General features: G+C 44.2%; 1 protein-coding gene across 8 annotated transcripts in view; it reads left to right on the top strand.

Annotated features, from left to right (window-relative positions):
* Window positions 1-22,674, top strand: part of gyg2 (glycogenin 2) — a 107,811-nt gene that overhangs the window by 75,220 nt on the left and 9,917 nt on the right. For 4 of the 8 annotated variants that reach the window (XM_072262645.1, XM_072262646.1, XM_072262647.1 and 1 more), the window contains exons 7-13: window positions 2,440-2,556; window positions 3,253-3,342; window positions 5,233-5,310; window positions 9,388-9,468; window positions 17,620-17,661; window positions 19,168-19,209; window positions 20,219-20,347. In XM_072262645.1, coding sequence (XP_072118746.1) covers window positions 2,440-2,556; window positions 3,253-3,342; window positions 5,233-5,310; window positions 9,388-9,468; window positions 17,620-17,661; window positions 19,168-19,209; window positions 20,219-20,347 — 579 coding nt within the window. The remainder of the gene's footprint in view (window positions 1-2,439; window positions 2,557-3,252; window positions 3,343-5,232; window positions 5,311-9,387; window positions 9,469-17,619; window positions 17,662-19,167; window positions 19,210-20,218; window positions 20,348-22,674) is intronic. The other 4 variants (XM_072262649.1, XM_072262648.1, XM_072262650.1 and 1 more) reach the window with 4 other exon arrangements.

Here is a 22,674-nt window from a genome sequence, read left to right as displayed (position 1 = left end):
TTGCGGGGTGAATTGGATCATGATCACAGCCTCCTAAGGGTTCCTTTACCTTGAGCTCCCTAATCAAATCTGGTTTATTACACAACACCTAATCCAGAATTTCCTCTCCTCTAGTGAGCTCAACCACAAGTTTCTCTAAAAAGCTATTTTGTAGGCATTCTACAAATCCCCCCTCTTGGGATCCAGCACCAGCCTGATTTTCTTGATCTGCCTTCATAGTGAAATCCCCCATGACTATCATAACATTGCCATTTTATATGCCTTTTAAATTTCCTGTTTAAATTTTTCCATTAAAACATTGAGTGTTTTTGTTTAAAAAAAAGTACATTTTAACAATATATTGGAGTAAAAATAACATTTGATGGTTTGGGAAATCTGTTGGTTTAGTACCGGCATTCCAGAATGTCCAAGTTTCTCAGCGCCCTACAATTTTTGGGTTCAGCAGTGGTTATTTACAGGGTTGTTTTCGAGGCAGAAGGGGACTAAACCTGCCAAGGTTAGTGGAGCTGGGAGCTGGAGTTTAGGTGGGCTGGGAGACCAGCTGCTGACCTCTTGCACGAAAGAGCAACTAGCCTGGTGAGAGGGACCTTCTGCATCCTCCCCGCCCCCCGCCGCAACCCGGCCTGGGGCCAATGGTTGGTGTTTTAAACCTCCTGTGTCTCATGATTCCTAGGAGATGTGCTGTGGTTCCTGTTCTTTGTCACCGGATTCTAACCTCTTTTAGCCACACAAACACTCAAATGTATGTTTAATTTTCCTGTACTTCACCTTGTTAAATTTTAGATTTAACAGTCAAAACACAAATACACGCTGTCTGAGTGCCTGTGTGCCTGCATGTCCAATCACTGCTCCTACTGCAAGTTTCCATTGCTAGGAAGTTTATGAGTGAATTCAGGTTGCAGTTGGAGATGTGTAGAGTAACTATGCTCAAACCACAATTGGAATATTGTGAGTAGCTTTGGGTCCCTTCTCTAATAAAAGGATGTGCTGGCATTGGAGAGGGTCCAGAGGAGATTCAAGAGAATGATACTGGAAATGAAAGGATTAATACACGAGGAGCATTTGATGGCTCTGGGCCTGTACTCACTGGAATTTAGAAGAATGAGGTTGAAACCTATTGAAAATTGAAAAGCTGAGATGGAGTGGTTGGGGAGATGATGTTTCCTATAGTGGGAATCTATGACCGGAGGGAACTGCTTCAGTATAGAAAGATGTCTCTTTAGAACAGAGATGAGGAATTTCTTGGCCAGGGAGTGGTGAATCTCAGGAATTCATTGCCATAAACAGTATATTTAAATCAGAGATTGATGGTTTTCTTGATTAGTAAAGGTTATGGGGAGAAGGCAGGAGAATGGGGGTCAAGAGGCATAATATGTCAGCCATGATGAAACAGTGGAGGAGACTTGACGGGCTGTATGGCCAAATTCTTCTTTGTAATATGGTCTTATTACCTCATGTTGGGACTGCAATGCAGGAGTAATTTAGGGTGAAGTTGACTCTGGGCAAGGGTGAGCTCCCACCATTCCTGCAGATCAGGTGGATCACTTTGGGTTGGCTCTGACTTGGTCTTGGGGTCAGGGGTCCATGCAGGCAGAAGTTATGAGGGGCAGTGACTGGCATGGTTGGTGGGTCCGTGGGTCAACTTGCATTAGTAAGACGAAAGAGCTGATTGTGGACTTCAGGAAGGATAAGACGAAGGAACATATACCAGTCCTCATAGAGGGATCAGAAGTGGAGAGAGTGAGCAGTTTCAAGTCCCTGGGTGTCAAGATCTCTGAGGACCTAACCTGATCCCAACATATCGATGTAGTTATAAAGAAGGCAAGGCAGCGACTATACTTCATTAGGAGTTTGAAGAGATTTAGTATATTAACAAATACACTCATAAACTTCTATAGATGTACTGTGGAGAGCATTCTGACAGGCTGCATCACTGTCTGGTATGGAGGGGCTACTGCACAGGACTGAAAGAAGCTGCAGAAGGTTGTAAATTTAATCAGCTCCATCTTGAGTACTAGCCTACAAAGTATCCAGGACATCTTTAGGGAGCGGTGTCTCAGAAAGGCAGCGCATATTATTAAAGACCTCCAGCACCCAGGGCATTCCCTTTTCTCACTGCTACCATCAGGTAGGAGGTACAGAAGCCTGAAGGCACACACTCAGCGATTCAGGAACAGCTTCTTCCCCTCTGCCATCCGATTCCTAAATGGACAATGAACCCTTGAACACTACCTCACTTTTTAATGTATATTATTTCTGTTTTTTTTGCACAATTTTTTTATCTATTCAATATACGTATACTGTATTTAATTTACTTATTATTGTTTTATTTATTTTTACTTCTATATTGTATACTGCATTGAACTGCTGCTGCTAAATTAACAAATTTCACGACACGTACCAGTGATAATAAACCTGATTTTGGTTCTGATACTGGAGGTCAAAGACCAAAGTCTGCAAATCCAGAGGTCGAGGGTTGAAGCCCTTGGATTGTCATGTCCAGAGGATGGAAGCCCAGTGTCTGCAAATCTGAGAGCTGGGTGCGAAGGACTGGAGGTTGGAAAGTTGAGCGGGGTGTGTGGGTGCGGGGTGGGAGAGGGGCTGTGTGTGTGTGTGTGTGTGTGTGTGTGTGCATGGCTTATTTTGCTGGGATTTTTTGTTGCTTTGTTGTTGCTTGTACTTTGCTGAGCACTGTGGACGTGCTATCTTGGTACCAAAATGAATGGAACATCCTTAGATTGTGTTGGTTGTTCATGTAAATGACACATTTCACTGTCCGTGTGATAGATGAATGGATCTGGATCTGGGGTGGAGAATGCTGTGTTGGAACATGTGGAAGAAGGTTCCAGTGGGCACAACTGGACAGAGTCGTGGGATGAAACCTGGTTGGGCAGGCATCCAAGACACTTCAGTGATCTCTGACAAGGAACATCCTTGTACCAGATGCATCCTTAGAAGAGATGTTGCGGAGTTGAAATGCAAGGAAATACTGAGCATGGGAATAGAACTGCTGGCCTTGGGAGGTGGCATGAATTTGGTGGACCGAGTGGCCTCTTATTATAAGCTATATCTCTGGAGTGGGATTTGAAGCCAAGCCTTGGAGTGTTAGTACAAGCGGTGGTTATTGAAGTTCTTTTTCAGGTCTGCTTGCTGCGTGTTTTTTTTTTGAAAATGTGCTTGCTCATTTACTGTGTTGTATCTTGAAATAAAACAATAAATAGAAATATGCTTTTGCTCTGATATTTTTGTTAGCCTCAAGTAAGCATGTGGCAGGTCAGCACGAGAGGGCAAAAAGAGACTGATACGAATGAAAAGACACCTCCGGAGCCTCAAAAGTCTGAGGTAAGTGTCAGTTGCTTTGCAATTTTGCACCCCTGCATTGTAGGATTCATGTTTCTTCCCTTATTCATTTGGGAAAATCTTCCTGATGTCTGGAAATGTAGAATCCTGAATAAAGGATACCTTGTTCTTTTTTGAGTGGAAATTCCAACTTGGGAGAAAAATTGTATGCATTGGGGTGAGTGAGGGTGAGGGCCTCCGTTGGTCAGAGTCAACCATGGATGTTGTGTTCTGGCTGTCTAGATGCGCAAGCCAGTGCTCTACGACAGTGGTCCCCAACCTCCGGGCCGCGATGTTGGCCCAGATCAGAGGTGACGCAATCGGCAATTGCCTCTGATCTGGGCCGACAATTACGTGCCAGGTGGCACCTAATTAATTAGCTTGTTCATTTCGGCTTTTTTCTTCAAGATGTGCTGGGTGCTTTCCGGCTACCGCTGCACAGCTGCATTCTTTGCGGCCTGGTATCGGTCCGTGGCCCAGAGGTTGGGGACCACTGCTCTACGATATGGAGGGCAAGCTGCTGCCCATGTAGCAAACTCCCCCTCTCCATGCATCTGTTAAACCCAAGGAATGGCAGAGGTCAATGCAGTTTGGCATCAGCGGCATCACAGGAGTTGCCAGTCAACATTGAACTCAATGTAGGACTGCTTTAGGGCCTCTAGCTCTGGATTTTTCTCTCAGGATTTACTCCCAGCGCCTTCTCCATAAGTGAGTATAACCACAAGACAGCGAATGTTTGAGATTAGAGTCTTCCTTCTCCTAGATGAGTTGCCAACCATGACTGACAAGCCACATCTACCCGAAGTGAATTGTTTTAAGGCGCCAGTAGCCCGCCTTTTACCCTTTCTCCTGTCAGGAGAAACAGTTCCACTGGGCTTAGTCGTGAAGCCACACATGAAAGCCAGGAGCTGGACTTGGTTGTCAGAGGCTGTGTGAGCTGCACCTGTATAAAATCTATCTAATTAATGATCAACACACAAAGCGCTGGAGGAGCTCAGCAGATCAGGCAGCATTTATGGAGGGGAATAAGCAGTCAATATTTCAGGCCAAGATCTTTCATCAGGACCTGATGCTGCCTGACCTGCTGAGTTCCTTCAGCATTTTGTGTATGTTGCTCAAGTTCTCCAGCATTTGCAACATCTCTTGAACGTAGTTAAAGATGTGGTGTTTACATTTGTATTTGTATTGAAGCAAGTTTGTTCCTTGGAGGTTTGCTTTTGATTCCCAGACTTGGGCCCTGGTTAAACTCAGTCAGCTCTATTGGACAGGCAATGTTGCCTACATGCCTAATGCCACTTTATGGTTCAATTTAATATCAGAGATTGTATACAGTATACAACCTGAAATCCTTACTCTTCGCGGACATCCACGAAACACCCAAAAAAAAATGAGTGACAGAAAATGTTGGAACCCCAATGTCCCTTCCCCCCCCCATCCCTCTTCCCACGCACAAGTAGCAGCAAAGCATAAACTCCCACCACCCATCAGGCAAGCAATAGCAAAACCCTCAGAGACCGAAGTCTAGAGCACATCAAAAACTACTGTCCATCCCAACACTTTGACATATCAGACAGTCCCTCCATCTCCCATCTCCGTCATTTACATCACAAAATCTTTGCAAGGTTTCGTTTTTGCATGAACTGGAGTCAAGTGTTGTTGCTAGAAGGGTTTCCAAAATGGATTGATAGACAAAATAGTTTGCGAGAATGTGAACCAGGATGTGAGTCTTTCTCAAAGGGAAATTACAGGCTGCAGACTGCAGCAATTACAGTTCAGAAGGTTTAACTCTTGTAGCTTTGTGAATTGTCCACAAGACGCCACTGTATAACTGTATATTGCCAGCAGCACCTTGATCAATTGGGCTGATAATCCCTTTCTTTCTTTTTCTCACAGCCGGAAATGGATAGCGAGGTTCAATCTGCCCATGTCCAGCCACCTCAACCTCCAGAGTCGACTGGCCTTTCAGAACCGGTATATCTGCTTTTCTCTGCATTTGTTGAATAGACAAAAGTTGAGAATGTGATGATTTTTGGTTTAACTAAATCAGTGTTCTAATTATAGTGCATAGGGGAGACACAGTGCATGCTTGGTGGTGTGATAATTATGTTACTGGTTCAGTAATCAGTAGTTTAGGCTAAAAGCAGTTTGAATCCAACCATAGTAGTTAGAATCGTTTGGCACCGAGGTGGAAAAGGTATCACTTGCTGGATTGTGGCAATGTGGTAGAAATGTTTATCTGTCTTTTATGGGAACTCAAATAAACCAATGCTGCTGCTGGCAACCGAGAATGGGGGGTTATTTGTATCATGTGCCCTCTAATCAATCCAAGAATAATGTCCCAGAAAGTCAAAGAAATGTATTCCGTCCTTTATTAGCAACTGGCAAAACATACAATCTTAAAGCAATGAAACTAAAAATAGCGATACTAAACAGACTTAAACGGAGTTAAGTGGGAAACAAAAGATATGATATCCAACACTAATCTAACCAGAACAAATTATGAATACATAGCTAAACCCTTTGCTTTTACTACACCCCCACCAATGTGACTAGCTACCTTAATAAACACACAACACAGAATACAGTGCAGATAAAAAACCAGATGCGTGGCTGCTACAGTGGTCAATGCACCCAAATTCAATAGAAACACAAAGTAAACCTGCTGGCCATAATACCATAGTTGACTCTTGATGGGGTCAGCTAGCTATTTGTCATATCCCACTATTATAAAGAGTAAGTACACCACTAGGTTCTATGAACATAAAACATTAAAGGACAATGCAGCCCACTATGTTGTGCCGACCTTTTAAGTTCATCTAAGACCAATCTAACCCTTTTCTCCAACGTAGCCACGCACAAAAAAATGCTGGAGGAACTCAGCAGACCTGCGCTTCTCCAGCATTTTTTGTGTGTTACTTGGATTTCCAGCAGCTGCAGATTTTCTCTTGTTTGTGATCCACCTACATAGCCCTCCCTTTTTCTATCATTTGCTAATTGTGCTACGGCTCGTATATCAAGTGTTCTAAAAGTGATGATCAGTAAATACCTGCAGTGTCACAGCACCCAAGAATGCGTTTATACATCTATGCTAAGACCTTTGCGTAGTCTTGTAGTAATTTTATTAATTGCACTGTAATGTGGCCACAAAAAAAAAACAAATTTTGTGACGTGTCAGTGATGATAAACCTGATTCTGATATGGGTCTCTATTGTGGACTGAGAGTGGGAAGTGTGCAGGGAGATGGGAAGGAGCGGGAAGCACCAGAAAGAAATTCTGACATGATCAATAAACCAATTGTTTGGAATCAAATGACTTTGCCTAGTGTCTCAGGCCTGGGTGTATCTGCACCTGCACCACACCCCACCCCTGACTCTCCTTGTCTATCTCCTGTCCCCTGTCCCACACCACTCTCGCCATTCCCAACATCCTTTACTCCCATCAGGTTTACAAACTCGCTCTCCACTCCACAATGACAAATACAGTACTGTGCAAAAGTTTTGGACACCTTAGCTATATACATGTGCCTAAGACTTTTGCACTACTGTATGTTGTGAGTTTAAAAAACGATTACGAAAAAAGCCTTTGTTTTTCTGCTGGGTGTTTTATGAATTTAAGTGGTTAAAACTAATGTCCTTTTTGTACAAGTTGCTTTTAAACCTTGTGTTGCTGGCTAATCATTTTGACTTCATTAACCACCTATAAATTGGACCTTTGGTACAAGCTACAATACAGATGGTATTGTACTTTTTGGTACAGTTAAGAGCTTAGATAAAAGGAGTCTGCCCTTGCAGGATTCATAAATCATTTCCAAAAAGTTTGAGCCAAGGAATAAAATTTGCTGTCCTAGAATTTGTGCTGGATGGGGGGTGGGGGGTGGTGTGGTGGAGGATAATTAAATCAACACAGGAACGTAACTTCTCCCTGTAACGCAGGGCTTGCCTGTAATGTGGTACGTGTACCCTAGACAAACATCTCGCCTTTGGCACATGCAGATCCCTTTACACTGTTGTCAGATTGCACATATTAATTGTGTGTATACTTAAACTTCTGCCCCTGCTGCACATCCACGCACATACCATTCTGTGTGTTGGGAAAAAAAGACTACTTCTGACGTCCCCCATACTCTCCGCAAATCACCTTAAATTATGTTCTCTTGTATCAGTTATTGCCACCGTGAGTAAAGGTGCATTCTATCTATGCATCTTCTGCACATCTTATCAATTCACCCATCTTCCCCCTTTGCTCCAAACAAAAAAACCCGAGCTCATTAATCTCTCCTCCATAAGACGTTCTCTAATCCAGGCAGCATTCTGCTAAATCTCTTCTGCACCCTATAAAACCATAAGATATAGGAGCAGAATTAGTCCATTCTGCCCATTGAGTCTGTTCCGCCTTTCAATCATGGGCTAATCCATTTCTTCCAGTCATCCCCACTTCCCTGCCTTCTCCCCATACCCTTTGATGCCTTTGCTAATTGAGAACCTATCTATCTCTGCCTTAAATGCACCCAATGACTTGGCCTCCATAGCCGCTTGTGCCAACAAATTCAGCAGATTTACCACCCTCTGACTAAAGTAATTTCTCTGTATCTCTGTTCTAAATAGACATCCTTCAATCCTGAAGTCATGATCTCTTGTCCTGGACTCCCCTACCATGGGAAATAACCCTCTCTAATGCTGTACATCCTTCCTGTAATGAAGTGACCAGAAATGAAAATATAATAAATTATAAGTTTTTAAATGGGCTGAAATCCAGACATCTGGATTAGTGACCTGGACACTTTTTTTCTCCACAATGTTGGAAGCCATTCTCCAAGTCTATACTAGCTTTGTGGATTCACAATCACTCTATCCCATACCTTATTCCCTCTGAAATGTCCACCAGCTTCCCCAAGCTCTCCCGCCACCCATTCATGCACACTAGGGCTAATTTGCTGCGGGCGTTGAACCCACGTCCTCCAGATGTGGGAGGAAACTGAAGCACTTGGATCACAGAGGGGATGTGGAGACTTCAAACATACACTCAGGGTCATAGCTGAGGAATTAGGGAGTCTGCAGAAGGAGCTGGACAGATTAGGAGAATGTGGCAGATGGAATACAGTGTAGGGAAGTATATGGTCATGCACTTTGGCAGAAGGGATAAAGGTGTGGACTGTTTTCTATATGGGAAGCAAATTTAGTAATTGAAGGTGCAAAGGGACTTGGGAATCCTTGAGTAGATTCCTGAAATGTTAACTTACAGGTTGAACCTACTGGGAAGGAGAGCAAATGCAATGTCATTTCAAGAGGACTAAAATTAAAGTTAAATGTTGCAATGATGAAAATTTTTACGGCTTTGGTTGGATTGCAGTTTTGGGCCCCGTATCTAAGAAAGGAGGTGCTGCATTGGAGAGGGTGCAGAGGAGGTTTACAAGAATGACCCTGGGAACAATGGACCAAATGGGCTAATGATCTAGCCCAACCCAAACCACTGAAGCTGTGTGGTGGGACTGTGCTGCTCATGATTTTAAATCAGTTTAAAAAGTTAGCGACCAATCAGAATGTATTTTTATTTTTAAATCCATCATGAAGAAAAATCCATCATTGCTACTTCGTCTTCCCTGCATTTAACTATAAAGCAACCATTGTGGTTAATATTTTTAATTCTCTGAAATAGCAATTACAGATCAACAGTAAATGGCTTAAACATGATCTGCTGGAGGAACTGGGCAGCTGGACTGTGTCCAGGGGTGAGGGAAAGGAATTGCCAATGTGTTGTGTTGAAACCCAGCGTCGGTTCTATTGTTTTTCTAAGTTATTCAATTCCAGTGTGTTTCTAGTACATGGTGTCTTAGTAGCAAACTAATAAAATAAGTCATGCTTACATTAAGACTGAAGTCTTCCTCACGTGCAGTATTGTATTTAGATGGTGTAGAAAATTTAGAGTTTAATTTAAGTGTATTGTTAATACTTTGAGGAGCAGATAGTGTTTTATTATGTACTGCAGTATTGAGAGAGACTCCTGTTTGAAGAATTGTTATTTACAGATTATTTTGCTTACTTTTAACAGAGAACCAATATTCTACAAGCTAAGTTCAGGCAGCAGGTCGTGTCAATACTCAAAACATCCAGAAAGCCAGCCTTGAAGATGGTACATGACAATAAGAGACCGCGGCTAGCCTTGTAAATCAAACCTCTCAACTACCTGTCTGTGCTTAAAATTAAATGATAATCGAGTTTACAGTCTAATTCTTAGGAATGTTAGCATTGCCAGTTATACAGATTTTAGTATAGTTGCCAAGAGGGCTCATTGTTTCACCAGAGTTTGCTTTGCAATCTTGTTTAGTGCCATAGAACCAAAGTACATTTACTATTGAAGTATCTATACTACTGTTTATACAACCCAGAGATTGGTCTTCCTACAGGCCATCACCAAACAAAGAAACCCAAAAGAACCCACTTAAAAGAAAGACCTCAAACACCAAAATGTGCAGAGAAAAAACAAATTCTGCAAACAATTCAAGTAAGCAAATAACATTCAGAACTAAAGTGAGTTCATAGCCACAAAGTCAGTCACCACTGCAGCTGATTCAGGAACCCATTAGCTGTACTGACCACAGCCTCAGTTCACCGCGAAGCACCAGGCTGAACCGGCTTCGACACCCTGACCTTTTTAATCTGGCCCGGTGCTTAAATCTCCCAAACCTAGCAAAGTTCCTTGCTCTTGGACTCAGGCCTGCCATTTCCGTATGCCAGCTTGCACAGACAGTTCTCCAGCTCGGCTCTGAAAGGAAAGTTGCAGGCTATTGATTGCAGTGATCGTATCTGACAAGGTGTGTGGCTAATACGGTAATAGAACCATACAGCACAGTTTAGGCCCTCCAGCCAACAGTGTTCTGCTGACCCCTAATGTACTCCAAGATCAATTTAACCCTTTCCTTCTACAGAGCCCTCCATTTTTTTTCATTATCCATATGCCACTTTGTCCCACATTATTCTACTGAGAGAGCAAGGTGCAGCGCAATGGGAGGGGTCCACACCTTGCCAGTCTATATATAGCCTCTGCAGGCTTCCTGCACACACTCAGGCAATCCGAACTCTCCATTGGCTCATGTTTTCCTGTTTATAATCTCCAGTCCTGCAAATCTCTCAATTCCCAGTTTTGCTCCTGGAGTAATAAGGCATGGAAATGGATTCCTCATCCCAACTTGTGCATGCCAACCATGGCGTCCACCAATCGCATTCCATTTGCCCACATTTGGCCTATAGCACTCTAGATCACTCCCATTCAAATACTGAGGGGTCTTTTTAAAATTGTGCTTGCTTCCACACTCCCTTTTGGCAGCTCATTCCATATACAAACCATCCTCTGTGTGATGATGGATCCTTTTAAATTTTTCACCTCTCACCTTAAACCTATGCCGTCTAGTTTCCGGTTCCCCTTCTCTGGGGAAAAAGACCTGTGCGTTCGTTCTATTTATGCCCTAATGATGATATACTGTATGTCTAAGGTCACTTTACAGTCTTCTACACTCTAAGTCCTAGCTTCCCAATCTCTCCGTGTAGCACAGGTCCTCGTAAACACAAAATAATCTGCAGATGCTGGGGTCAAAGCAACACTCACAACACGCTGGAGGAACTCAGCAGGTCGGGCTGATTAGTCAGCGTTTCAGGCCGGAACCCTTCGTCAGGACTGTAGGGGGAAGGGGCAGAGGCCCTATAAAGAAGGTGGGGGGAAGGTGGGAAGGAGGAGGCTGGTAGGTTCCAGGTGAAAAACCAGTAAGGGGAAAGATAAAGGGGTGGGGGAAGCAGGGAGGTGATAGGCAGGAAAGGTGAAAACACAATGGGTGGTAGAAGGAGGTGGAACCATGAGGGAGGTGATAGGCAGCTGGGAGAGGGGGCAGAGTGACATAGGGATAGAGGAAGGGAGGGGAAGGGAATTACAGGAAGTTGGAGAATTCTATGTTCATACCAAGGGGCTGGAGACTTCCTAGACAGTATATGAGGTGTTGCTCCTCCAACCTGAGTTTAGCCTCATCATGGCAGTAGAGGAGGCCATGTATGGACATATCTGAATGGGAGTGGGAAGCAGAGTTGAAGTGGGTGGCTACTGGAAGATCCTGTCTGTTGTGGTGGACGGAGTGGAGGTGCTCGACGAAACGGTCCCCCAATCTGCGTCGGGTTTCACCGATGTAGAGGAGGCCGCACCGGGAGCACTGGATGCAACAGATGACCCCAACAGATTCACAAGTGAAGTGTTGCCTCACTTGGAAGTACTGTTTGGGGCCCTGAATGGTGGCAAGAGAGGAGGTGTAGGGACAGGTGTAGCACTTGCACTTACAGGGATAAGTGCTGGGTAGGTAATCCGTGGGGAGGGATGTGTGGATCAGGGAGTCGCGGAGGGGCCGATCCCTGCGGAGGGGTGGAGAGGGAAAGATGTGCTTAGTGGTGGGGTCCTATTGAAGGTGGCGGAAGTTGCGGAGGATAATGTGCTGGATCCGGGGGCTGGTGGGGTGGTAGGTGAGGACAAGTGGAACTCTGTCCCTGTTGTGGTGGTGGGAGGATGGGGTGAGGGCCGAAGTGTGGGAAATGGAGGAGATGCAGGTGAGGGCATCATTGATGAAAGCAGAAGGGAAACCACGATCCTTAAAGAAAGAGGACATTTGAGATGTCCTGGAACGGAAAACCTCATCCTTGGAGCAGATGCAGCGGAGACGGAGGAACTGGGAATAGGGAATGGCATTTTTGCATGTGGCAGGGTGGGAAGAGTTATAGTTGAGGTAGTTCTGAGAGTCAGTGGGCTTGTAGAAGATGTCAGTGGACAGTCTGTCTCCAGAGATGGAGACCGAGAGATTGAGAAAGGGGAGAGAAGTGTTCCGAGATAGACCAAGTGAATTTGAGGGCTGGGTGGAAGTTAGAAGTAAAGTCGATGAAATTGACGAGCTCAGCATGGGTGCAGGAAGCAGCACCAATGTAGCCATCAATGTAGCGAAGGAAAAGTTAGGGAGCAGTACCAGAATAGGTTTGGAGCACAGACTGTTCCACATAACCAACGAAGAGGCAGGCATAGCACAGGTCCTCGAGTCCTGGTAGCATCCTTGTAAATCTTCCTTAGTTTTATGTGCCCCATCTGGCTGCTGATGCCTTCAGCTGCCTGGCTGTTTGTTCTCAAGTTGCCTCTGTACCTTTTGAACATTGGAATGCTAAGGAATATTTTTTTTAGAAACGAGCGCATTTTTATCTTCATGTGTGGCTAATATCAAAATCTCTTAGATAACTGTTTTAAAAATACTACTTAAATAGTTGTTCTCTCCATAATCTCCTTGGAGTTCTCTCTCCTTGAATTTAGAGCAGTTTCTCTTTCCTTGAAATTGGAGCAATGACGGTTTTGGAGCCGATTTGGCCACTGAACTGGAGCACTTTCTTGCGTGCGATTTAGTTGTACATCTAAAACTATTTCAGGTACACGTTCAGTGGTGCTGTTCCCATGCAGGGATTGCTTTTGGGAGCCTGTGAGGGGAAAGCGATGGTTGTGGATAGGCACTCCCCGGATGACTGATGGGTCTTGGATTTGTAATTGCTTTATTGTTGTCACATGTGCCGAGATAGCTCAAAGCTTGTCTTGCATACTGTTCGTACAGATCAATTCACAGCCTTGGTTAACTTGCCACAGGTGGCTGTGGAGGCCAAGTCATTTGGCATATCTAAAGCGGAGGATGTTAAGTTGTTGATTAGTATGGGTGTCAAAGGTTATTGGAAAAAGGCTGTGATGGAATGGTGGAGCAGACTCAATGGGCTGAATGGGTTAATTCTGCTCCCGTGTCTGTGAATGTGTCAGGTGGCATTCAACATGACGGTGCATTGTGCAACACCAGTGGAGCTCTTCTTGCCTGTTTACGATTGTCAATATGTTACTTGGAAAACTGATGTATCAAAACGTTTTTACCTTTCTACTAGTCTTTTCTCCAAATCAAAGGTTCACCTTGCCTAGCTCACCAGTGTTTTATCAGAAAGTTCCCGGGAGGGGGGAGAAGATGGCAGCACAACGGCAGCGCGCGGCCGCTTTGGTGATGACGTCTATTATCTGTCAAGTAGGGGACCATGCACAATTCTGATTTGATGGAGACGGACGTGAGAGCACGGAGGAACACCTGGAAAACTTCTGAAATGCCCGCTTCGCTGCCGCTGCTACTGTGTGGTAACCGGAATCTCCGGAGCTGAAGGCTCTGAAATCCTTGGATTTGCGTGTTTCAGTGGCCGGGGAGAGGTTGAAGGCGCTTGGCAGAGGATGGCGTTCAGGAAGCTGTATCAGAGAGGCTGGTCGAAAGCTCGAAGTTTTCGGATGGATGGGCTCAGCATCGGCTGTGGTCGGCTGCTTCCAAGGTATCGGCAAGTTGATGGTGCCTGGAGGTTTATGGCAGGGAGTTTCTCCCTTTTGCCGCCTGCTATCGGGGACTCGAGAGTCGATTGACTTGGGACTTTGAGACTTCTTTTTACTGTGCCCATGGTTTGTTCTTCATCAAATTATGGTATTGCTTTGCACTGCCGTAACTATATGTTATAATTATGTGGTTCTGTCAGTGTTAGTCTTTGGTTTGTCCTGTTTTCTGTGATATCACTCCAGAGAAACACTGTATCATTTCTTAATGCATGTATGCGTTTCTAAATGACAATAAAAGAGGACTGAGTGTTCTCATAATCTTAAAAAAAAGTAAGCACTTGTTTGGCAGAAAGTGGCAGAGATGCATTTTAATGCTTGTTCTCTGGGAGTGATGGTGCCTTGTGGCAGCTATGGTGATCTGAGGAGCTTATGGATCTTGAGCAAGGTGTCTTCTAAGGGAAATGATCAGTGAGCTTTGCTCAAAAGAGAATAACACTCAAAATGCAGAGGAAACCCAGCAAGACAGGCAACCTTCATGGAGAAGAATAAATATTTGAAGTTTTAGCCTGAGAACCTCTTTTCAGTACTGGAAAGGAAGTGAGCAGAAGCCAGGAAAAGATGGGGATGGGGGGAGGGAGTACAAGCTGGCAGATGGGTGAAACTGGGTGGGTGGGGAAGGGGATGAAGTAAGATGCTGAGAGGTGATAGCTGGTCTAGAGGTCATTTTCAGCCCTTTATCTCCTCCAGCAATTGCCTGCCAGCTTGTACTTTATCCCCTACCCCTACTCCACTTCACTTATCTCTGGCCTCTGCCCCCTTCCTTTCCAGTCCTGTTGAAGGGCCTTGGCCCAAAACCTTCAAGGAATGTTAAGGAAGGTGGTACTACTATGGAAAGGCAGGTGATTAAGCATCGTATTCCCACATAGAAACCCAGGATCTGGCTGGCTTTTACTTTCAATATGGACTTTACAGGGAGATACTATATTTGGCAAATCCAACATTTAATTTCTATTTCTGGTTTGCTCTTGATAAGGGCGGCAAAGTAGTGTAGCAGTCAGTATTGCAGTGCCAGCAACCCCTGTTCAATTCTGCTGCTGTCTGTAGGAGTTTCTGTGTTCTTCCCATGACTGCAGGCATTTCCTCCAGATCCTCCGGTTTCCACCCACATTCCAACGACATACGGGTTAGTAGGTTAATTGGTCACATGGGCTTGGGGTCATTGGGCAGAGAGGGGTCTGTAGTCGTGCTGTATCTTTACATAAATAAAAGGTGGTGTTATATTTCTACACAGAACTACTCTTTTGGCTGTGAAGCGCCCCCTATTGGTTAAATAAGGAATTCCATAATGTTGAGCCCGTGATAATCAAGGAATGACAGTATACTTCCAAGATGGTATGATGTGCAAGAGGGGGAACCTCTGAATAACATGGAAGTATTTTTATTTATATGATGTAAGTCGTGCTGGCAAAGCCAGTATACATTACCCATCTCTCATTGTCTCCTCACCCTGATGAGCCACTTCACAAGATAGTAAAGATGCCACTCGACTGAAAGTTCTGGTGTGATCAGACTGAGGAGGTCTTCCTTCCCAAATGGTTATCAATGAGCCAGAATAGTTTAATCAGCAACCTGATGGCCGATTGTAATTTGATATGAATTTGCAGAACTGCCCTGGGACTCTAGATATTTATAGAAGGCTTTTGGGAATATGTGGTATGAGTTGGAGGTTCCTTTGCTTTAGTATTTATAGATTCCTTCAGCACTGTTATGTTGAAGCCAGACATACAGTATAGAAAAGTGAAGCCATTATCTTGGGATCTGAAAAGTTTTTTTAATGTGGCAAATATGAATTTTAGTAAAGCAAAGAGACTTAAATATCCAACAAAAGTTTATCTTGACACTCAGCATTTAGTTTTCTGAGCTCTTTTCATTGGAATTGGAAAGTAAGCGTAAGAGGGGAAGAAAGTACAGGCCAGTAACACTACATCTCATATGGCATTGTTGTAACGTGGTCATTTGAGTTACTGTTGCCTTCCTGTCAGCTTGAGCCAGTCTGGTCTTTCTCCTCTGATCTCTGTCTGATTTCATTTTCACCCACAGAACTGCTGCTCACTGGATGTTTTTTTTTGTTTTTCACACCATTCTCTGTAAACCCTGGAGACCGTTGTGCCGAAAAATCCCTGGAGATCAGGAGTTTTTATATGTAAAATACCCAAACCACCCCATCTGGCATCAACAATCATTCCGTGGTCAAAGTCGCTTAGGTCAAATTTCTTCCCCATTCTGATGTTATGTCTGAACAACAACTAAGCCTCTTGACCACATCAGCATGCTCTAATGCCTTGAGTTGCTGCCACACAATCGGCTGCTTAGATATTTGCATTAACGAGCAGGCATATAGGTATACCTTAAAAAGTGGCCACTAAGTGTGCATATGACTCAAATTTGAATCAACTTAGTTAACAGTAGAAGGCTGAGCAAAGCACATCTTTAAATGAAAGGCTTGTTGTGAGTTCAACTACGCATGCTCATCTTATTTTGTTACCATTCGTTTGGGGGTTGCTAGCATCATTATTGCATGCTGCTCAAGGCTAATTGCACTTGAGTTGGTTGTGGTGAAGTACCTTTGTGAACTTCTCCTGTTCTTCTGGTGGAGCTGCTCCCACTGTGCCTGTTGAAGAGAGTTCCAGGATTTGCATCCTGAAGCAGTAAAGAAATGACAACCTATCATCTCAGGGTGGTCCACAGCTTGGAGGGGAACCTGTCAGTGGTGGTGGTCCCGTGCCTTTGTTGCTGTTGTCCTCTGTGCTTGAAGTGCCCTCAGAGTACTCTGGGCAAATAATTAGTGCGTTTGAGCTCAAGAGATTCTGTTGATGCTGGAAATGCAGAGTAACGTGTACACAATTCTGGAGGAACTCAACAGGTCAGGCAGCATCTATGGAAAGGAATAAATGGTTGCCATTTTGGGCTAAGACCCTTCATGTGTACAGGAGAGGAAGTGGGAAGAAGGCTGGGGGAGTGAAGTTCTGTGATTATATCAGTTCAGGATGATTTGCAGGGCTAGTTGATATTATACTTGTCAATGTCTTTGTCCACAAGAACTTCTGACCTTCGTAAGTTTTGCATTTCTTTTTAATGTACAAGAAGAGTGTTTTGCTCATTGTGTTCCTCAAGCAATTCTTCCATATATCTTTGAACTCCTGTTCACTTACCAGCTACTACTCAATGAGGAAATTACAGGAGCCAATGAAATTACTCAGCAGCACGTCTTTGGGGTGTGGAAGGAAACCCGAGCATCGGGGGAAATCTCACTGGATTATGGGGCGAACGTGCAAACTATGCGGAGTACCCATGATTGGGATGAAGCTCAGTCACTGAAGCTGTAAGGTGGTATTGCTACCTTCTGCATCATTTGCTGCCCTCGGCTGCACTTTGGACACCTTGGTACCGGTGACTGGTTTATCAAACCAGTGGACTTGGTGTATTATTGTCACACTTACCAGAAGACAGTGAAGAGCTTGCCTTGCATACTGATCAGATCATCATTGCACTGAGGCAGAACTAGGCAACACAATAACAATGCAGAATAGAGTGTGAAAGCCACAGGAAAAAAGGCTGTGCAGGTAAACAATAAAGTGCAGGATCGTGCAATAGACTGAGGTCAAGTGTCCATCTTGCTGTACAAGAAGTCCACTCTAGAATCTGTAACAGTGGCTTAGAAGCTGTTCTTCAGCCTCGTGTCTCCTGCAGCACTCTGCTTGGGGTACCCTAGCAGCACCAACACCAGATTGCAGCCAATTCAGTTGCGTTGGCAGAAAACAGCCTGAATTGGTGAATTAAAAATAATCAGTGTTTGATTTGTCCGATTCACGTCCTTCAAGCAAGGACAAATGTTAATATAAACTATTTTTTTTACACTAGAGAACAAAGAGAACCTTGGAGTGGTCAACATCACAAGAGGCAGTAAGTATCTAATAGTATAGCGGAACTAAGGTAATTTAGTTTTCTGTTATAAGTTATGTTATTTTGGGGTTCATTATTCTCAAGGAAGTTTGTTTTTACTTGGTCTCCATTCACCAGCCCTTTGGCAGGGATGCCAGTTGTGGTTGATATTATTACTGGTAGCTTCATTCCATGTCTGCTCCATCCAGACCTCCACCAGCGGACCACCTAGCTGACTGTATTTATTAAGGTAGACAGAGAACTAGCCTTTTGCTGTCCAGAGGCACAAGGGACCGCAGATGTGGAGGAACACGCACAAATCTGGAGGAATTCAGCAGTTCAGGCAGCTTCTATGGAAGGATGTGGACCCCAGTCAAGGCCCTTCATCAGGGCTGGACAGAATAGTTTGAATATATAAAAAAAAATCCCTCTAAACTCAGGCCCAGGGCTGTCAAACAGAAGTGGGGAAGGGTTCCTTTTTTTCTCTTTTCAGCCTATTTATTTCATAATAGCTCTTGGAGCTGCCCTTCCATCTCTCTGGACCTCTAGTTTATTCACTACTTGTAGTAAATTCAAACTACTAACGAGCATGTTTTTGGGATGAGGATAGGAGGAGGCAGAGCAACTGGAGGAATCCATAAGTTCACGGGGAAATAGTGTAAACTGTGCACACAGCACCCTTGGTCATGATCGAACTCAGTCGCTGGAGCTACAGGGGTGGCTGTATTGCCTTCTATATCACTGTGCTGCCCTACATCGTGCTTTGGGTACCTTAGCACCAGCAACACCAGGTTAGAAGCAGAGCGCTCCCTCCGCGCACTGTCCACAGGATGAACGTAAGGAGAAGGAGACAGGAGCTCGCCTCTTTGTGGACTCTGGGTTTACGAAGAGGTTGTGGGGAAAGGCACAAAGGCCTGTGTCATGGTTCGTTCCAAGCAGCTGCCTGGCAGGAGACTGTACCTAGGGACGCACACGGGGGTGGACATCAAGTGCTGCAGGTAGACCATCAGCACAGTGAAGGACTCCCTTTGGTCTGCCCAGAGGTTGGTGGTTGGCCAGTGCGCCGAGAGGTCCGTGGAGGAATGCTGCCGACTGGCACGTTCCAGGCTGCAGGAGTACTGAATCTTGGTGCAGCCAGCACAAGGGTTTGGTGGGGAAGCACCCCAGTGTGGGGTTCTTCTACTGGAAAGGGAGGGGCTGGGCTGAGAGAGGAAACCCCTCAATTACTGCAGAGGTATACCATCCCAGAGGGCAGCAGTGTTATAGACTGGTATGTAGGAATGTAATAGAACACTACCGAAAACATTGATTTAGAATGCAAAGAATGAAAAGGCATGGCACGGTTTATTCTTGTAATTATTTTTTTATTATGAATAACATTTATTTTCATTTTAAGATAATCATTTTAGGTAAAGGATTGGCAGAAAACTGATTGAATCTGTGAATGAAAATAATTAATATTAAACTTGTTTTATTCATGTGCTGTGAGAAGAGGTGTTCATAGAACTTTTTATGTTTTCACTTTAGAGAAAAGAAATATCCTCAGAGTCATCAACAGCACAAGAGGAAGTAAGTAACTAAGTTGTACAGAGCAAAATTGTACAGAGCAGGTATATAGAGAAATTTAAGATGGGGGGTTATATGGGAGGCAGGGTTTGAGGGTCAGCACAACATTGTGGGCTGAAGGGCCTATAATGTGCTGTACTATTCTACGGCTTTCTTTTTCTATGGTTCTATGTAAACAATCTCCCTCAAAAGAAAATTAGCCACTCAGCTTTTTTTTAAACTATGCTCCTAAACTATGGAACTCAATACCTGAAACTATAAGGGATGCAGTACCATTTCAAAACCTATTTATTTAGCCTTGCATTTAACTAACATCATTTTGTCTTATGTTTGCACATTATCCCATTGTAAAGTATTTTGAACTATATCGTTTGTATGAGAAGTGCTTCATAAATAAGTTGTTATTATTCCTCTTGGGGAATGGGGCAGGATAAGTGATTGAAGGGTCAGTGGGAACAGACTATGGGTCCAGTTACCATAGTACAGATAATTTCAAATTAGTTGTGCAAATGGATAGATGTGGTCCATTAAATTAAGTTTTAAATCAGAGCAAGGCAAAATGTAATGGTACATGACAGAAACTAGAAAAAGTTGAGGAGTAGGTTGTTTACAGGCAGAGACTTTTACGAAGTGGGAGTCTTTTACAAGTAATGACAGAGTTTAAGGTCTACCTGTTTCAGTTAGATTGAAGGGCAAGACTGGCAACCTCCTGATGAAGGATATGGAGGCTCTGTTGAGAAGTTAAAAAAGGAGGCATGGATCAGATACAGGCAATTGGGATCAAGTGAATCTCTGCAGGGGTATAGGGGATGCAGGAATACATTTGCGTAGGAGATCAGAAGGGCAAAAAGGGGGCTTGAGATTGCTTTCGTAAAGAAGGTTACGGAGCATCCAAGATTTTACATCAAGTGATTAAGAGACTTGGGCCTCTCAAAGACCAAAATGGACATCATCGTGTGGAGCCAGAGGAGGTGGGTGAGACCCTCAACGGATATTTCTTTGTTTCTTACAGTACACTGGAGAAAGCCATGATGAGTTTGGAACTAGAGATTGTAAAAGGCATGTCCTGGAGATGGTCTGCATTGCAGCAGAAGAGTTGCTGGGTGTCTTAAAGGCAGATCCATCTCTGGGGCCTAATCAGGTATGTCCAAGGACACTGGGGGTAGATTAAAAAATTGTGAGAGCTGTAGCTGTGATAACTATTTTTGTCATTAGTGATGGGTAAGTGATAGAGGACTGAAGGGCGGCTAATGTTGTTCCTTATTTAAGTAGGGCTGAAAAGAAAAACTGGGAACTGGGAACCACTGAACATAAGTTATGAGAGGGGATTCCAAAGGACAGGATATGCATGTACCTGGAAAGACAAGTTGATTGGGGGTAATCAGTATAACTTTGGTTGATCAGGCCTCGGAATTTTTTTTTTGAGTTTTTTTGAAGAGGTAATCAAGCAGATCAAAGAGGGCAGGACAATAGACACATAGTAAGGCCTTTGAGATTCTGCTGTGGAAAGTTGGATTGAGTGGGATCCAGGCAGAGCAAGCTAAATGGATGCACATTGGCTTGATAGTAGGAAGCAGAGCGTTGAAGGTTGTTGTTTTGGACTGCAGGCCCTTAACTCCAGTTCCCCAGGGGTTGGTGCTAGGCCTATTACTGTTTGGCATCTGTATTGATGATTGGAATAAGCATCTACAAGGCATAATTGCTAAGTTTGCAGGTGACACTTATAGTAGGTGATATTGATTGTGACAATGGTTATCAGGATATTCAGAGTGACCTTGATCAGCTGAGTAAATGGTTGAGGAAAAGCAAATGGAGTTTAATTTTGGATGAATGAGAGATATTGCATTTTGGAAGTCAAACGAGGGTATGACTTCTCAATAACAGTAAGATCTGGGGCATGTTGCAGAGCGGGAGGACCTTGGCATATAAGTATGTGTTTCTCTGAAAGTGGCATTGCAGGTAGAAAAGGTGGAGAAGGCAGCATAAGTACGAGATTCTGCAGCTGCTGGAATCCAAAGCAACACACACACACAACTCAGCAGGCCAGGCGGCATCTATGGAAATGAATAAACAGTCGATGTTTGGGGCTGAGACCCTTCATCGGAACTGGAAAGGAAGTGTGAAGAAGTGGAATAAGAAGGTGGGGAGGGGGAAGGGGTACGGCTTTTGGCGTGTTGGCCTTCATCAGTCAGGGCATTGAGTGTAGAAGTTGGGATGTTATGTTCCAGTTATACATGACCAGTCATGGGGAGAACACCTTTCCGACTCCTCCCCTGCGTGCATCGTCCAGTGCAGAACAAAACTCAGTGGGTCAGGCAAGTTGGGTAATGGACAACGCCGCCTAACCTACCAAGTTTGCAGTTTGTTTTCTTGTTCAGATTCCAGCATCTACACAGCTTCCATACCATCTAGCTCCTGACCAAATCTTACTTCCTCTCCTCCCATTTGCCATGTCTGTGTCCTCCATTGAATAGAATTGGTAAAAATATTGTATTTTTATATTTAGTCTTAGTCATACTGGGGGAAATTGGTTTTCGTTACAGTTGCACCATAAATAATTAAATAGTAATAAAACCATAAATAGTTAAATAGTAATATGTAAATTATGCCAGTAAATTATGAAATAAGTCCAGGACCAGCCTATTGGCTCAGGGTGTCTGACCCTCCAAGGGAGGAGTTGTAAATTTCGATGGCCACAGGCAGGAATGACTTCCTATGACGCTCAGTGCTACATCTCGGTGGAATGAGTTTCTGGCTGAATGTATTCCTGTGCCCAATCAGTACATTATGTAGTGGATGGGAGACATTGTCCAAGATGGCATGCATCCTCTCTTCAGACACCACCGTGAGAGAGTCCAGTTCCATCCCCACAACATCGCTGGCCTTGCAAATGAGTTTGTTGATCCTGTTAGTGTCTGCTACCCTCAGCCTGCTGCCCCAGCACACAACAGCAAACATGATCGCACTGGCCACCACAGACTCGTAGAACATCCTCAGCATCGTCCGACAGATGTTAAAGGACCTCAGTCTCCTCAGGAAATAGAGATGGCTCTGACGCTTCTTGTAGACAGCCTCAGTGTTCTTTGACCAGTCCAGTTTATTGTCAATTCATATCCCCAGGTATTTGTAATCCTCCACCATGTCCACACTGACCCCCTGGATGGAAACAGGGGTCACCGGTGCCTTAGCTCTCCTCAGGTCTACCACCAGCTCCTTAGTCTTTTTCACATTAAGCTGCAGATAATTCTGCTCACACCATGTGACAAAGTTTCCTACTGTAGCCCTGTACTCAGCCTCATCTCCCTTGCTGATGCATCCAACTATGGCAGAGCCATCCGAAAACTTCTGAAGATGACAAGATTCTGTGCAGTAGTTGGAAGTCCGAGGTGTAAATGGTGAAGAGAAATGGAGACAAGACAGTCCCCTTTGGAGCCCCAGTGCTGCTGATCACTCTGTCGGACACACAGT

The sequence above is a fragment of the Mobula birostris genome, chromosome 7, assembly GCF_030028105.1.
Source record: "Mobula birostris isolate sMobBir1 chromosome 7, sMobBir1.hap1, whole genome shotgun sequence".
Taxonomy (NCBI): domain Eukaryota; kingdom Metazoa; phylum Chordata; class Chondrichthyes; order Myliobatiformes; family Myliobatidae; genus Mobula; species Mobula birostris.
Note: the sequence above shows the minus strand (reverse complement) of the source record. Positions and strands in the feature narration are given on the sequence as shown.